The sequence below is a fragment of the Thalassophryne amazonica genome, chromosome 10 (assembly GCF_902500255.1).
Source record: "Thalassophryne amazonica chromosome 10, fThaAma1.1, whole genome shotgun sequence".
Taxonomy (NCBI): domain Eukaryota; kingdom Metazoa; phylum Chordata; class Actinopteri; order Batrachoidiformes; family Batrachoididae; genus Thalassophryne; species Thalassophryne amazonica.
The window spans coordinates 115,810,810-115,828,948 of record NC_047112.1 but is presented as its reverse complement, the minus strand read 5'-3'; the positions used below and the strand labels follow the sequence as shown (position 1 = coordinate 115,828,948).

General features: G+C 44.9%; 1 protein-coding gene across 4 annotated transcripts in view; it reads right to left on the bottom strand.

The window, feature by feature from the left end:
• Window positions 1-18,139, bottom strand: part of lrrc40 (leucine rich repeat containing 40) — a 216,936-nt gene that overhangs the window by 37,360 nt on the left and 161,437 nt on the right. For all 4 annotated transcript variants that reach the window (XM_034180743.1, XM_034180742.1, XM_034180741.1 and 1 more), the window contains one exon: window positions 5,735-5,845. In XM_034180743.1, the coding sequence (XP_034036634.1) occupies window positions 5,735-5,845 (111 nt within the window). The remainder of the gene's footprint in view (window positions 1-5,734; window positions 5,846-18,139) is intronic.

The window sequence follows — 18,139 nt, the reverse complement described above, 5'->3', positions numbered from 1 at the left end:
TCTCTAAAATTAGAAAGGTCTTGTCTCAGAGTGATGCTGAAAAACTAATTCATGCATTTATTTCCTCTAGGCTGGATTATTGTAATTCATTATTATCAGGTTGTCCTAAAAGTTCCCTAAAAAGCCTTCAGTTAATTCAAAATGCTGCAGCTAGAGTACTGACGGGGACTAGAAGGAGAGAGCATATCTCACCCATATTGGCCTCTCTTCATTGGCTTCCTGTTAATTCTAGAATAGAATTTAAAATTCTTCTTACTTATAAGGTTTTGAATAATCAGGTCCCATCTTATCTTAGGGACCTCGTAGTACCATATCACCCCAATAGAGCACTTCACTCAGACTGCAGGCTTACTTGTAGTTCCTAGGGTTTTTAAGAGTAGAATGGGAGGCAGAGCCTTCAGCTTTCAGGCTCCTCTCCTGTGGAACCAGCTCCCAATTCAGATCAGGGAGACAGACACCCTCTCTACTTTTAAGATTAGGCTTAAAACTTTCCTTTTTGCTAAAGCTTATAGTTAGGGCTGGATCGGGTGACCCTGAACCATCCTTAGTTATGCTGCTATAGACTTAGACTGCTGGGGGGTTCCCATAATGCACTGAGTGTTTCTTTCTCTTTTTGCTCTGTATGCACCACTCTGCATTTAATCATTAGTGATTGATCTCTGCTCCCCTCCACAGCATGTCTTTTTCTTGGTTCTCTCCCTCAGCGCCAACCAGTCCCAGCAGAAGACTGCCCCTCCCTGAGCCTGGTTCTGCTGGAGGTTTGTTCCTGTTAAAAGGGAGTTTTTCCTTCCCACCTTTGCCAAGTGCTTGCTCACAGGGCGTCGCAACTGTTTGTTGTGATTTGGCACTATATAAATAAAACTGATTGATTGATTGATTGAATAGTCTGGGAATATTTGATTAAAATGTGAAGAAAATTGGAGACAAAGTGTGTGAGGCCCTCGCTGAATTGTCATGGAATGACCCACATGTGAAGTTTCAAGTCAATCAGACAAAGCATGAAGGAGTTATTATGACTTGATGTTCCATGGCGAAGGGTCAAAATGGTGGCGCCATAGTGGCCACATACTTCGACATAAAAAAGCTTTTAATAACTTTTGACCAATGACTCATTCAAAATCAGTTGGTACTAAATCAGTTTCAATGTGTTTTTCAAATAGAAAACAAAATGTAGAACAAAGTTTTCAAACACATTGGCAGAATACAAACATACAATCTGTAACAGAATGATATATCTTGGGCTGATCCTTGACCCCCAATAGAAATTTGATAAACATATTAAGAAAATCTCCAAAACCATACAAAGAAATCTTAACAGTTTTAAATTAATTAAATCTTATATTCCAAAACAGGCAGCCCTCCTGTACATGCATGCTATGATATTCTCACATATATCATACTGCATGACAACGTGGGCCCAGGCCACGCCCTCTGTCATGAAGTGCATTGCTTCACTGTACAACCAAACAATAAAAATTATGGATAAAAAGCCAATTCGTTACATCTCTGTAATATTCTTGAGAAGTACAGATTGCTAAGCTTTGAAAGCTTTGGTAGTCTGTTTCCTCAAACTGTTATTTAAATGTATTAATAATGAAGCACCAGAGCCACTTAGTTCATTTGTTCAGAGACTGAGGTTCTATAAACAAGAACTATAACATCCCACAGTGTAGAACTTCATTTGGACAGTCTGCCTTTTCTTTTAAAAGCATAAAGTTGTGGAACTCATTGCTGCCCGAGCTCAAGAATATATCTGAGTTTAGGATGTTCACCTCCAGGCTCAACTTTTGGCTTAAAAGTCACCAATGTTGCCCCCATGTGCAGACATAGCATTGTGAGTAAAAAAAGTGAGTCAAGGAAGGATTGAATGGAGGAGTGATTGTGTTAAAACTCAGAAATTCAGTTCTTAAGTTTTGTTGTTGGTTGTTTGTTGGTTAAGTTTTGTGGATGTGTGTTGGTAGGTGTGGAAAAGTAAGAGAATTTTACATGAGAAGGTGGATTGATGATCGAATGAAATGATGCATGAGGTGGTTTATTATCTATTTAAATTGTAGAATTATGTAAACTGTAGAATTATGCGTCATGTAATTTGTGGAAAGGCCCATCCAGGGACAAGAGGTGTGAATTAGTTGAAGCTATAAACTCTCTGTGCATCACGTCAGTGGCAGACATTGCTTGATCTATGTTGACTGCATGGTCCCTGTCAAAAAAAAAATCATTACAACCTCCGAAATGGCCAGGCCCAGATGGTCTGCCGAGTGAGTTTTATGCTGCATTTTCTGACCAACTATCCTCCATTTTGGCAGCAGTATGTGAAGACTCCTTTAGTAAGGAGTCACTTCCTCGTACTCTGAATCAGGTCTGTATAATGTTGCTTCCTAAAAAAAGATAAAGAACCCCTCAGAATGTGCTTCTATACAGGCCAATCTCACATCTGAACTGTGATTATAAAATATTGGCTCAAGTATTGGATTGCCATTTATAAACTGTTTTACCTAATGTCATACCCTCTGATCAGACAGGCTTTGTAAAAACAGACACTCTTTTTCCAGTATTCGCCATTTACACCATGTACATGTACAGTGGTCCCTCGTTTATCACAGGAGTTACGTTCTAAAAATAGCCCGCGATAGGTGAATTCCGCGAAGTAGTCAGCATTATTTTTTTACAATTATTATAGATGATTTAAGGCTGTAAAACCCCTCACTACACACATTTTCTCACTTTTCTCTCCTGTGTAAACACTCTCAAAGTTCAAACCTTAGTAGAAAAATAAGTCCAGTATTATAGAATGAAACCAAAGATCAAAACCTGTTTTCAGGCCCAAACATTTGTTTGAGAAATAAAAATAGAACGTTTTCCTATAAATAATTATGATGGCTTTTAGAACTAACAAATTTAATTTTTATGATCAACCTACAAGGTTGGACACATAAGAAATTATTAATAGTAACTGACCAGTATTTCACAGTTCCTCTGATCGCGCCTCTTCATCATGGCGCCGCTCCGCAGCGTCTTTTTCCACCTCGGTGCAGGTGTCTCTTTCCGAGTGATATGGGTAGTTGTTGGTGCTCTTTTTTTCTTCTGAGTGAGAAAGTTCTTATAAACAGACACACGCAGAACACAATGCGCGTGCTTTTTCTTCACTGCTGGAGCGCTCTGCATCAAAACAGCGAGTGTAGTCTCTGCACCTGTTGCCAGATTTTGGCTGCAACTAAGCACAGCAGACAGTAAAAAAAAAAAAGAAGCAGCATGCAAAATTGCACTAAAAAAATCCGCAAAACAGCGAGACCGCAAAAGGTGAACCATGATATAGCGAGGGACCACTGTACATTATGTACGAGGTTTGTTAGAAAAGTATCCGACCTTTTAATTTTTTTCAAAAACCTGATGGATTTGAATCACGTGTGATTGCATGAGCCAACCTTGAACCTTTGTGTGCATGTGTGAATTTTTTCACGCCTGTCGATTGCGTCATTTGCTTCTAAGCAGCCTTTGTGTGAGGTGTGTGTTGTGCACTCAGCGTTTTTTCATTCCAAGGAAAAAGATGGAACAACTGGAGCAGCGCGACTGCATCAAATTTTGACAGAAACTGGGCAACAGCCAGGTGGAAACAATTCGGATTATTCAGACGGCTTTCTGTGACGATCCTCTGGGCATCACACAGATTAAGGAGCGGTACAACCGGTTTAAAGACGTCCGCACAATGGTGGAGAGTGAGCCGCGCTCCCGTCAGCCATCAACACGCTGAAATGACCAGATCATTTCCAAAGTGAACGCTGTGGTGATGCGGGACCGTCGTGTGACTATCCGAGAAATTGCGGAAGAGGTGGACATCAGCACTTTTTCAGCACATTCCACTGTGAAAGAAGATTTGGCCATGAAAAGAGTGGCATCGAAATTCGTGCCGCTCCTGACAGAGCAAAAGCACCTTTGTGTTGAAGTCTCACAGGACATGTTGTGACATGCCCACCTCTTCCACCATTCGGAAGATTCAGGCGGCTTTTGGTGACTTTTCAGTCGTGCAACTATCTGAGAAATTGTGGAAGTGGTGGGCATGTCACAACATGTCCTGTGAGACTTCATCACGGAGGCGCTTCTGCTCTGCCGTCAGAAGCTTCAGGAAAGAATTTCGCCGCCGCTCTTTTCATGGCCAAATCTTCTGTCACAGTGGAATGTGCCGAAAAAGTGCTGATGCCCACCTCTTCCGCAATTTCTTAGATAGTCACATGATGGTCCCACATCACCACAGCGTTCACTTTGGAAATGATCCGGTCATTTCAGCGCGTTGATGGCCGCCCGGAGCGCTCTCCACCATTGTGCGGCCGTGTTTAAACCGGTTGTACCGCTCCTTAATCTGTGTGATGCCCATAGGATCGTCACCGAAAGCCGTCTGAATAATCCGAATGGTTTCCACCTGGCTGTCGCCCAGTTTCTGGCAAAATTTGATGCAGTCGCGCTGCTCCAGTTCCGTCTTTTTCCTTGGAATGAAAAAAACGCCGAGAGACTACACACGTCCTCACACAAAGGCTGCTTACAAGCAAATGATGCAATCGACAGGCGTGAAAAAATTCACGCATGCGCACGAAGGTTCAAGGTTGGCTTATGCAAGCACACGTGATTCAAATCCATCAAGGTTTTGAAAAAAAATAAAAAGGTCAGATACTTTTCTAACAGACCTCGTACATGTACTCTTGTCTCAGTCCGCTTTGCTTTTGTCTCACCACACTGTCTTTCGGTCACACCTCCTTCCAGCACATTCTTTGCACCTGTTTCACACCACACCCTATTTACTCTCTGTATTTAAGCCCTCACTGTCTCTCTGTCCCCTGCCAGCTTGTTGAGGTTCTTTCACTTCCTCACCTTTTGCCACAGTCTTGTTTGCCTCATTTTGACCTTGCTTCTCAGATCTCCACCACGTTGTGAACCTGAACCCTTGTTTTTGGTATCACAATTCTGCCTCACAATGACCTGTTACCTCCACTCCGCTGAATGCCAAACCGTATACCGAATCCCTGCTTGTTTTTTGGGTTTTTTTTGTTGTTTTTGATAGCCTTTTTATTACCTCAGCTCCTCTGCCTGCTAGTTTGCATTTTGTGTCCTATTACCATCTGTGCCACACCACCAGGAACCATGACAGACTGAATAAAAATGACTAACTGTATTTTAAAACTTACCTTGTTGCTTATGGCTAACCTTGACCTATTAAAGACATCAAAAGGTCACATTCTGTTTCATATTTTTATGCTCATGCGGCTGAGGGTATTTTAGCATTGCGCTGTACTTGACCATTTTGAATGCCTTGTGTGCACACCTTTTGACAGCTCACTTCACAGAAATCCATCATAGCAACAGAGAACTTTAATCCCTGAAATTCTATGTGTCTCGTGAAAACAAATAAAACATGTATACAGGATGTGAGGGGACCATACTCTTGTCGTATGGCTGAACCAACTCAGGACTACAGCTATTTGGGGCTTTGCAATGACAGTAAGACGTGCGAGTGACACACGGTCATTTTCCGGGTAACGTGCTCCAGAAGTACTATGACTTGTGAATCTGGTAGAATTTGCTCCTGTGTTCAAAACCTACATACAGTCGCTTTAATCTTTGAGCGGCAGAGAGCTGAGCTTTGCCAGGCACTGGAGCTCCATGAGACAGATGAAATAAAATGATGAAATTCTTCATGAACCAGAGAGTAAAATGTGTCTGCAGTGATGGTGTGCGCACATACCTGAGGTCCACATGCATTAACTGGAGTAAAGAACAGATCTCAGGAGAAAGGCAGTTCAGCCTGTTGAAGCCCAGATTGACATCAGACAGTGAAGAATGCAGCTCCCCCAGTCTGGACAGTGAAGACAAAGAGAGGGAGAGTGCACCTGTGAACAAACTGGAGATGCAGTGACAATGGCTTTATTTATCAAACTTACAGCCAACTTCCTACCACTAACAAATGTGAGTAAGAGTTTCCAAACAAAGCTAACAGGCTAACACTGGGTCAGGATTCACTCACTCACTCATCTTCAACCGCTTTTCCAGGTTCAAGTCCCGCGAGCAACAGCTCCAACAGGGGACCCCAGACTTCCCTTTCCCGTGCCATACTGACCACCTCTGACTGGGGGATCCCAAGGCGTTCCCAGGTAAGTGTGGAGATATAATCTCTCCACCTAGTCCTGGGTCTTCCCCGGAGTCTCCTCCCAGATGGACGTGCCTGGAACACCTCCCTAGGGAGGCGCCCAGGAGGCATCCTTACCAGATGCCCGAACCACCTCAGCTGACTCCTTTAAACATGAAAGAGCAGCGACTCTACTCCGAGCTGCCCACAGATGACCGAACTTTGGGTCAAGGTTATTCTTGTTTATTCAAGCTTATTTTTGTGAACTGGGCAGTGGTTTTCTTGATGGGTGGCTTTGGTGGGGTACGAAAAGGTATTACCAGATTGTTGCCTCAGTAATGGTGAACTGACACTAACATCAGAGAAGCCAAGATAGCCGCTAACACGTTAACATTGCTAATATAAATGAAATTACACAAAAATTTCCCTCAGCAGAAATACTGGAGTACACACTTCTTCGATGAACAGTTAGTAAGTAATTAAAGTTTATTTGTATAGCAACTTTCAAGATAAAATCACAAAGTCCTTTAGAGGAATTTAAGAACACAATAATAAAAATACAGGAACTAAAAGCAGCAATAACATAAAACTAGTTAAAATCAAGTCTGTACAATAGGTCTTGAGCTTCTCCTTAAAAGTTCCAACAGAGTCCACAGAACGTAGGTGTTTTGGCAGTGCGTTCCACAGTTTGGGTGCCACAACCTCAAATGCACAGTCTCCTTTGGTCTTCAGCCTTGACCCTGGTACAACCAACAGATTCTGGTCCAAGGACCTCAGAGACCTACTGATCACATACGTGTGCAAGAGTTCCCTGATGTAAAGTGGCATTTGACTGTGCAGAGCGCTAAAAGTCGTCATGAATATTTTAAACTGCAGTCTGAACTAAATTGGGAGCCAATGCAAAGAGGACAGAGGGTTTCACAGTTCAGACAATTCGGGGTCAATTTAGGGACAATTTATAGCAATTTGGTGTTCTGGAGGCTTGGTACAGTGGCTTCCAAAGGGCCATATTTAATACGTGATGCACAACCGACAAAGGTGTAAAGAGGTGGAGTTTGTGAACAAAATTCACACAAGCCATATTGTTAGATATTTGTAATAAAACACTCACAAATGGGGGAATTTAAATTGATTTCAAAGAACGGAGAAAAAAAAAACTGTCAGTGTAAATGTTTTTAAAGTTTTCTTGTGATCAGTTTTAAGACTGTGCCCCTTTTTAAATCTTCATCTTTTATTTATTTTTTTAACATATGTTTATTAATTTTTTCTTTTTACACAAACACAAAACAAAAACAGAACCAAATATATAACAACAACAACACCCCAGCTCAAAATCAAAAAAGCCAAACTCATAATAATAATAATAAAAAAAAGATACAGTTTAAAAAAAGAATCATGGGCATTCCACTATTGGTAAAATGACCTTTGTACATCACAGAAAGCCCCGCGAAAAAATAGCTGCCAGATCCAGACCAACATACCGCAAATAAGGGTCCCATATTTTATAGAACGCATCTTCCCTATTATGTAGCTTACTCGTGAGGAAGTCCAATGAAATGTATTCAAGAACAGTAATAGTAATCTATTAAAAATAATCTATTCTCGTATAACACGAGTGCACTCTGGAGAAAAAAAGTGAATTCTTTGTCTACTAAATGTTGTGTCCTCCACACATCTACGTAGTCCAGCTCCTCACATAAAGTGGAAAGAGCTTTGGCTTGGGGTAGAAGATATGATTTACCCTGAGGAGATTTATCCATAATTGGGTTTAGATGACAATTGAAATCACCTCCAACAAAACAGTTCCTGACGTTTAGTTCTACCAGCTTTGTAAAAGCAGAGACCACAAAGTCCCCAGGGTGACCTGGTGGGTGATAGTCATAAAAGCAACTTCTCCATATAAAACACCTTTCACAATCACGTATCGACCACCTGTATCTTTTATGCAATCAAGAAGTGTAAAAATTGCTGTGCCTCTGCTCCTTGATGTGAACGATGAAAAAAAGACATGTCCAAAACCTCCCTGGGCTAGTTTAGAATGTTCTATAGAGTCCAAATGTGTCTCCTGTAGTAGGGCTATGTGAACCTGTTCTCTCTTGAGATTATTCAAGACCTTTCTCCACTTAACAGGCGTGTGAATGCCGTTTATATTCCAAGTACATACATTTAAAGTTGACATACTAGTATTATATGCAAATAAACAAGATGAGCGCTAGGCCCCCTTCCAATATTTAGCCATGGCAAGAAAACAGACAAACAAAAAAAAAACAAACAAACAACAAGAGAGCTGGGGTGGCACACAAGAAATGTCTAGAACAAGACAAACAAACAAAGCCTAACATTGGCAAAAAAAAAATAAACCAGCACTGTTCTACTCCTAAAATGGAGAAGTGTAAAGGTTTTCTAACAGCAAAAGAGAAACACCGTAAAGGTGGCTGCAACCCCAGTAACGACCCACAAATAGAAACTTCGTCATCAGCGTACAGTTACAGCATGACGTAGGGGATCTAAAGTCCACAAGAGAGCGGGAGCAAATCCAGTCCGACGTTTACTCACCATCCATAACAGGGGTTACGTCCAGCGACTCAATAAAGTCTTTCACCTCAGAAACCTCCTTGAAAATCTTAGTCGAGCCACAGTGGGTTACTTTCAACAAAGCGGGGTAGATCTGTCTATAATCTGCCCCGATAGCACGAAGACGTCTCTTCACCTCATCAAAACTCTTCCGCTTACGCACGACAGCTGCCGAAAAATCTTGAAATATCATCACAGTGGCGTTCTCGTACTTCAGGGGTCGGTCATTCCTACTCATCTCCCATGCTGCGTTCATGATCCTCTGCTTATCCTGGAAATTATGCAGCCTCACCAGCGCGGGACGCGGTCTCTGGCCAGTGCGCGGGACCAAAGTTGTAGTGCGGTGCGCTCTATCCACTTTAAGCCGGCCCGCTTTTGTCTTAATGTTCAAAAGTTCAGGTAACCATCTCTCAAAAAAAACAAGTAGGCTCGTTACCCTCAGCGCCTTCTGGAAGACCAACAATGCGAATGTTATTCCTTCTTCCTCTGTTATCCAAATCATCCACGCGCTCCGCGAGCTCCGCAACCCGCTTCTCCAAAACTCCGAGCCTGTCCATGGTCGGGACCGCGTCATCCTCCACAGCCGAGATCCGGGCCTCCACTGACTTCAAACGCACCTCATGGTCCTCCAATTGCTTCCCCTGTGCTTGTAGAAGCAAAGAAACCAGCCCAAGCTTGTCCTCGATAACTTTAGTGAGATTCACAGTCACCTCACGAGTCACCACACGGATCACCTCACAAAGCGCTGGGTCCATTCCCTCTGGCCCGGCGCCGGCCTCCATGCTAGCTCCCTCGTTAGCCTCATTACTCTGCAGACTGGAGCTCTCCGCGGCGTCAACTATCCGAGCTTTCCTACGCGGCATGTTGTCAGACTGTTTCAAAAAGTAATTACTGATACTCATCACAGATTCCCCAATAACAAGTGTCCGTATTGTAGCTCTATTTGTGGGTAATAAGTGTAAAATCAGAGAAGTAGCGTGCTAGCCCGCCCAGACACAGCCTCACTTCAAGCCGCCATTTTGAAAAAACCTTCATCTTTTATTTTATACATTAACTGAGTATTTATGTTTTTAGTCTTTTATGGTGTATGGTAGTGTTTGTTTGTATTATGTTCATTGTAATTTTGTTGTTATACTGCTTTCTTGGTCAGGTCTCTCTTGTAACAGAAATTTTAGTCTCAATGAGACTGTACCTGCTTACATTAGGGAATAACCCTGTTTTGTCTGTGGACGTTCAGGCTGGATTTTATGGTTGCAAATCGAGTTTTATCGGCAACACGTTAGCGGAGCCGGTAAAACAGATATTGGACATGTTGAGGTAAAAGTTTGTTTTTTGCTTTGCACATAGTTTGTATTGTAATGTAATCAACTAAGTCCATGAATTTCAGAATATTTAAACAAATAAATAATGGGTTGGTTGTAGGGTTGGGTATCAAGAACAGGTTCTTTACGGGTATCGTTAAATGATTCGATTCACCGATAAATAGTTTTTTTTGCTTAACGATTCCCTTATTGGTCCTTCAGAACGGTCATTGCTTTTGAGGGTGTTTGTCGGGAAAATGATCATTTCTCTATGTTGATTACAGACCCTGCTGCGGCTCTGTAATCAACTGCTTCTGCAGCGTGACTCCATTTTGAAGCTTGAACCGATGAAGCAGTGCTTCGATCCGTTGGCTCATTGGTTCTTTGATTCGCTGCTCTTCAGAAACGGCAAGTCCGCTTCTTAACCCCTCTCAAAGCCATTAAAATATGTCAATCGTGAGTCACTTTTGTGTGGATTAAAGTAACTAACTGGGACTCCTGTCTTGTTACAGTCAAGAAAAGAGAATCGTCCTCCATTCCATTAGCACAGCTCCAAACGCTGCGCGGTTCTCTGCTGAGACAGAGTCCGGTCGGAATTAATAAATAAAAATTAATAAATAATAAAATGACACCTCTTTCCAAATTATGTAATACAGACAAACTACAATCGACTAAAATGTTTTTTCCTCCCAAAATGAGACATCCCGCATTCTTCATGAATTACATCCTGATGTGCAGCACAGCCAGCTGCAAGAGTTCAGCTCAGAGGTATGGAAAGACATTCATGCCATTAATGTCTAAAAGGAAATGCTTCTGACAAAAACTACAGATTTTCAGGTCAAGTCAAGTCAAGTCAGCTTTATTGTCATTTCTACAATACATCACAGACATATTGAGAACTGAAATACCTGATCTCTGGACTCCCTGACCTCACAAAAGAAGGTATTTAAGAAATATAATAACAAAGTATAAATATCAAGTGTAGAGATCTAACAGCTGTAAAAAAAAAAAAGTTGTAATAGTGTAATTGTAACAAAATTATACAAAAGGTAAATTGTAAACAAACAAATACTTGTAGTGCAAAGTGGCAGGACAACATTCAGCAGTAATGGATATGTGCAAATTCAATGACCAGAGCAAGAATATATACAGTTGTTCATCATTGTGCAGAGAGTATTGTATGTATAAAGTGCAATATCTTCACAGCAGCTTAGGTTAGGGAGGTTAGGGAATTGGCGGGAGTGGAAAGTGAAACAGTCCAGTTTGTGTTTATGTGTGAGTGGAGGGCAGCAGGGGGAAAGGGGGCAAAGCAGGGAGGGAGTTGAGTGTCCTGACAGCCTGGTGGAAAAAGCTGTCTCTCAGCCGGCTGGTCTTGGCCTGGAGACTGCGCAGTCTCCTCCCCGACGGCAGCAGGCTGAAGAGACTACGTAATGGATGAGTGGGGTCGCTTACGATCCTAGTGGCTTTCCGGGTGAGGCGGGTGTTGTACAGTTCTTGGAGGGGTGGGAGAGAGGTGCCCGTGATCTTCTCCACTGTTCTCACGATGCGTTGAAGGGACCTACGGCAAGTCGCTGTGCAGGCGCCGTACCACACCGTGATGCAGCATGACAGGACACTCTCGATCGTACCCCTGTAGAACATGCACATGATGTGTGGTGTTGCTCCGACTCTTCGAAGCTTGCGGAGAAAGTAGAGGCGTTGATGAGCCCTCTTGGCCAGTGATGCGGTGTTAGTGGTCCAGGAGAGATCCTCCGACACATGCACACCCAGGAACTTGGTGCTGCTCACCCTCTCCACAGCAGCACCATCGATGGTCAGAGGGGAGTGTTGGGTGTGCACTCTCCTGAAGTCCACAACAATCTCCTTCGTCTTCTCCACATTCAAAAGGAGATTGTTGTTCTCGCACCACATGGTCAGCCGGCTGATCTCGCTCCTGTAGTGGGTCTCGTCGTTGTTCCTGATGAGACCCACCACGGTTGTGTCATCCGCAAACTTGACGATGAGGTTTGAGCTGTGAAGTGGTGTGCAGTCGTGGGTCAGCAGTGTGAAGAGGAGGTCGCTCAGCACACATCCCTGGGGGGCCCCCGTGTTCAGAGTGATGGTGTGGGATGTGTTGCTGCTGACCCGCACTGCCTGAGGTCTCCCGGTCAGGAAGTCCAGCAGCCAGTTGCACAGTGAGGTGTTCAGACCCAGTTGGTCGAGTTTGATGACCAGCTGCTGAGGGATGATGGTGTTGAATACTGAACTGAAATCAATGAACAGCATCCTAACATATGAGTCTTTATTGTCCAAGTGTGTGAGGACTGGATGGAGGACCGCACTGATGGCATCCTCTGTTGAGCGGTTGGACCGGTATGCAAACTGGAAAGGGTCTAGGGAGGGGGGGGGAGTGCAGACTTGATGTGTTTCATGACTAACCGTTCGAAGCACTTCATGATGATGGGGGTGAGTGCGACAGGACGGTAGTCGTTGAAGCTGGATGGTGTAGACTTCTTCGGCACCGGGATGATGATGGTGGCTTTGAGGCACATGGGAACGACCGACTGGCACAACGAGGTGTTAAAGATGTCCGAAAAGACATCTGCGAGTTCCCCCGCGCAATCCCTCAGTACGCGGCCAGCAATGTTGTCAGGACCAGATGCTTTCCGGGCATTGATCCTGCTGAATGTTCTCCTCACACTGTCTGCAGTCAGTGTGATCACCTGGTCACCCGGGGGGGGGGGGGGGCTTGTGCGCCGGTGTGGTGTTAAGGGCCTCAAAGCGGGCGAAGAAGTTATTAAGGTCATTCAGCAGGGAGGTGGAGTTGCTGCAGGTCTGTGGCGGTGGCTTGCAGTCGGTCAAAGACTGCAGTCCTTGCCACATGCTGCGTGCGTCCCTGCTGTCGCTGAAGCGGTGGGCTATTCTCCTGAAGTACTCCTTCGCCATTCTGATGCCGCGTGACAGGTTGGCTCTAGCTGTCCTCAGGCCAACTTGATCTCTCGCTTTGAAGGCCGCATTCTGGGCCTTCAAAAGCCTGTAGACTTCACCTGTCAGCCACGGCTTCTGGTTGGCTCGGATGGTGATGGTCTTTAAGACTGTTACATCGTCCACACATTTGGAGATGTACGCTGTAACCGAGTCTGTGTACTCCTGGAGGTCGATGGTGGTGGAGTTGTGTAAGGCAGCTTGCTTGAACACCGCCCAGTCTGTGGTGTTGAAGCAATCCTGGAGTGCCTCTACAGCTCCCTCTGGCCACACTCTGACCTGCTTCCGAACTGGTTTAACTACTTTCACCCGTGGTCTGTAAGCAGGCAGCAGCATGATGGTGATGTGGTCAGAGGCGCCAAGGTGGGGAAGGGGGAAAGCTTTGTAGGCTCCTCTCTGGAAGGTGTAAACATGGTCCAGAGTGTTGTTGCCCCGAGTTGGAAAGTCTATGTGTTGTTGTAGTTTGGGAAACACTGTCTTGGGTTAGCCTGATTGAAATCCCCAGCCAAGATGAGGAAGGCATCTGGGTGGGCTGTCTGCTTCTCACTAATGTGGTGGTGCAGTTCGTTCAGTGCCTCCTTCCTGGTGTTATTGTTGGAGCTAGGGGGAATGTACACCGCAGCTATCATTACAGCACTGAATTCCCTCGGTAGGTAGAATGGCCGACACTTCACGATCATAAGCTCCACAAGCGGCAAGCAGAGTCCCGACACCAAGCGTCATTGATGTAAACACAGAGCCCCCCCCTCGCGTTTTACCTCCTTCGATGAGGGCTCTGTCCACCCAGTAGCAAGTTAGCCGCTCGAGCTGAATGGCGTGTTCCGCTACGTTGTTGTTAAGCCAAGTTTCCGTGAACACAAAAACACAACAGTCTCTCACACTCCTGGGTATTCCTCAGGAGCCGTATGTGGTCCAGTTTGTTGTCCAGGGAGCGAACGTTAGCCAGCACGATGGTGGGGATCGCCGGCTTATGTGGGCTAGCTGCTAACCTCGCTCGGATGCCTCCGCGCTTCCCCCTCTTCTGTTTCCTCTCACGCCGCTTGTGGCGCCTCCACTCTGGGCGAGGTGTAGGGGTGGGGGTCGGTGGTAGTCTGGGCCTCCGTAGCAGACCATAGCTCCATAGCGTTTCTGTGACCGCTGGGTGTAGATTGGAGATAAATGACGAGTTCCTGAGTAGAAACTCACGGCTGTATGTATGCCTCAGATGGTGTGAGACACGACCCAGTGAAGATGACGACGAAGACAAACAAAAATAAGGAAAAACTCCTGTGGTCTCGGGAGAGAGAGAAGCCGCAGCATATGCACGTGCCGCCATCTTTTGTTATTTCTATTTATGTCCAGAGATCAAGGATCCACCATGTAGAGTTTATTGTGTCCAGGATTCAGTGACCAATTTCATATTTATTTACTTTAAGACTCAATAAAATGTTGTTGACACAGAAAACCAGTAAAGCCTACTTTTAGTACACATAAAATTTACAAGCGGTATCGATAAGGGAATTGATAAGGAATCGGATCGATAAGCGGAATGGATAATGGTATCGATATCAATAAAATCTTATCAATACCCATCCCTAGTTGGTTGGCTCACGGTAAGAGTTATTACTGATAAATCGTATGGCTTTCTCTTGCAATAGAAAATGTTGAAAATCTTGAATCAGTATTGGTTTTATATGTGTTTCCCCACACCTTAATACAATGTCATATATGGAGCTATTAATGCATGATATAAAGTAATTAATGAATATTGAGAAACGAAGAGCTTTGTACAGAATATCAATAGACACAGATTTTGGATTTAACAATTTATGTGCGTTTTCCAACTTATTAAGATTAACAATAATCATCCTGAGGGAGGCAGCAGCGCGTAATGGAGGCACCTGCGTAGGTTTTCTGCTCCCAGCAATATTAATGTCAAATAGCCACTAAAACTCTAAATATTAACAAGACGACTTATGGTGACTGATACAGGTGGCGCAATGGTGAAAGATAAGTCCAACAAGACAAAAAACAAGAAATATGTGGAAAACACGACTGCTGCAGAAATCGTAGAAGCAGACGCTAACGAAGTTAGCAGCATTTTGGCTAGTGCTAATGCTAACAAAAAAATCGTAACGGACAGGGACTACAACACTGATCTGATACTTGTGGAAATTAGGGACTTCAGAAGAGAAAACACTTAATTTGAAGAGATTAAGGGCAAAATGTGCAATGTTAACGTAAGACTGGACAAAGTGGAGGGTTGTGTATTGGAGACAGAGGAGCGGGTCCAAACAATGGAGGATGCGGTGGCGGAGCTATTACAGCTAAATTCAAAACTCGAGTCTCATATCACAAAACAAGACAGACGCTCACGCTGAAACAACATCAGGATATATGGTGTAACTGAGAATGATGAGAGAGACTTGACATCTATGAATGACTTTGTTAAAAACCTTTTGAAAGAAAACCTCCAGCTCCCACCGACACTGGACTTACACATTGAACGAGTGCGCTCCACGATCCACCAATGCATGCTTTCTGAGTTACAAGACCAAGGAAGAAGTACTCAAAAAGGCTTGGCAAATGAAGGGGCTCCACCAGAAAGGTAAACAAGTCAACTTGGATCATGATTACGCACCAGAGATTCTCCAACAGAGAAAGGCATACACAGAAGCCAAGAGGGTTCTAAAACAATGGGAGATCCGGTTTCAGACTCCCTTCCCAGCAAAACTGAGTGTTTTACGCAGACGGAACAACACTTTACAATACAGCCAAAGACAAAATGAAGGACATGTTTGACAGGGGCGTTCCTGTCAATGTTTACAAACAACCAGAGACACTGACGGCACGGATCAGAACATGGACCACGAAAGGGAAGACACGAGCAAAGGGATAGACAGAAGACACAGGACCCTCGAGGAGGGACTGCAACAGTTCAGAAGGGACTCTATACAAGTGCAACTCTTCTAATGGTTCACTGTTGATTTGGAATATCCAGGCACAGGTAAAAATAACTTAACCTTTAAATTACCTTTAGTAACAGCTTTAGCCATTAAAGTTAAAGTTAAGTTATAAAGACTATGACAAATTAGGAGCAATATGTAAAACTGAGGAACATCTGGTTTAAACTTAATGCTGGAATTTCAGGCTCATACGCAACATGGGACATTTGCTGGAAGAAGAATTTGGGCATTGGGGCCTTTTCATAAGTGAGCGGCTGACCCTCTTGAAGACTAATTACATCAGGTCTTAAAGGGTTTCGTTTATCTTAAACCCCACTAATGGAAATCCTATTTTATATATGTTTCCTTTTGCTTACACTTGTACAATTGTTCAGTTGTTGATTTGTGTGTGTGTATTATATATATATATATATATATATATATATATATATATATAGGACGCTGGCGGAGAGCGGAAAAAAGAGAGGAGGGGGGCTCGCCGTTTATGTGAATGAGAGATGGTGCAGCGCAGCTGATGTTCACATCAAAGATCAGATCTGCTCCTCGGACGTGGAGCTACTCGCAGTGAGCATGAGGCCGCACTATCTCCCACGGGAGTTTGGAAGTGTGATTACACTCTGCGCGTATATTCCTCCCTCTGCATATGCCGCCGCTGCCCGTGAGCGGATCTATAGCACAGCAACGCGGCTGCAGACACAACACCCCCGCGTGCTCCTCCTCATTACCGGGGACTTTAACCGCGTTCACCCAGTACGTCACGTGTAAAACCAAGGACAATAGAATACTGGACCTTTTTACGCTAATGTAGAAGACGCTCACACCTCCACCTCCCTCCCTCGCTGGGACGCTGGGATCACAATCTCGTCTATCTGCTCCCCCAATACACACCCAGGGTGAGAAGAGAACTACTGCTTAAAAGGTCCGTGAAACTCTGGACTAAAGAGGCCACTGAGAGGCTGAGGGACCGTTTCAGAACCACAGACTGGAGCATGTTTCAAAACTCTTATGGTGAAGACATCAACGGCCTGACCCAGTGTGTCACTGACTACATGAACTTCTGGGTGGAGAGACAGAGAGGAGTAGCGCAGAGTCCAACAGGAGCTCCAGTGGAAGATCCGTGCAGCCAAGAACGTGTATGGAGGGAAGATGGAGGAGCAGCTGGCCCAGAACAACGTCAGACGTGTGGAGATGCCTCAAGACCGCCTCTGGATTTGGGCAGAGTACCAGCAGGACTGCAGATGGGGATTCTCGGTTCGCAGAGGAGCTAAACAGCTACTTTGACCATTTTGGCTCCTCCACACCTACACCCCTGCCTGCTCCCAGCTCTCCACATGTCTCCAGCAGCCAGCCCTCCAGTCCCTCTGACCCCCCACCTTCTTCCCCCTGGTCACCTCCACTGCACCCCAGACTTTGTCCCTCCTCTCCCCAGACTTTATCCAGCACCAACCCACCTCAGCTCCCCCCTCCCTCCCCCCTTACTGTAACTCCAACCGAGGTGAGAGGCCAGCTCCTGTGGCTGAAGCAGAGGAAAGCAGCAGGACCTGATGGGATCTCCCCGAGGCTGCTGAGGACCTGTGCAGATGAGCTCTGTGAGGTCCTCAGCCACATCTTCAACATGAGCCTCAGCCTGGGGGTGATCCACACCCTGTGGAAGACCTCCTGTGTGGTCCAGGTTCCCAAAACACCGTATGCCAAGGAACCAGCCCACTACAGACCAGTTGCCCTGACCTCCCACCTCATAAAGACCATGGAACGGTTTGTCCTGTCTCACCTCCGCACCGTGGTGTGCGACATCCTGGACCCACAGTGGCCCAACATCGGGGTAGATGACACTGTCATCTACCTATTGCAGCAAGTGCTCACCAACCTGGAGACTGGCGGGAGCACTGTGAGAGTCACGTTCTTTGATTTGTCCAGCGCTTTCAACACCATCAGACCGGTGCTGCTGCGGGGGAAGCTGGAGGATGCAGGTGTGGATGGACACCTCACCACCCGGACCATCGAGTACCTCACTGACCGCCCGCAGTATGTGCAGCTACGCAGCTGTCAGTCTGAGGTGGTAAGGTGCAGCACCGGGGCAGTTTGACAGTTTGTCCTTAGACCAATGCAGCCGATGGACAACTTTAAACTGAAGAACAGAATGTCTCAGACATATTGAAGATGAATAAATGTTCTTGATAATGATTCCCCACATTGAATCTGATATGGTTTCACCCAAGTCCAGCTCCCATTTGTGTTTA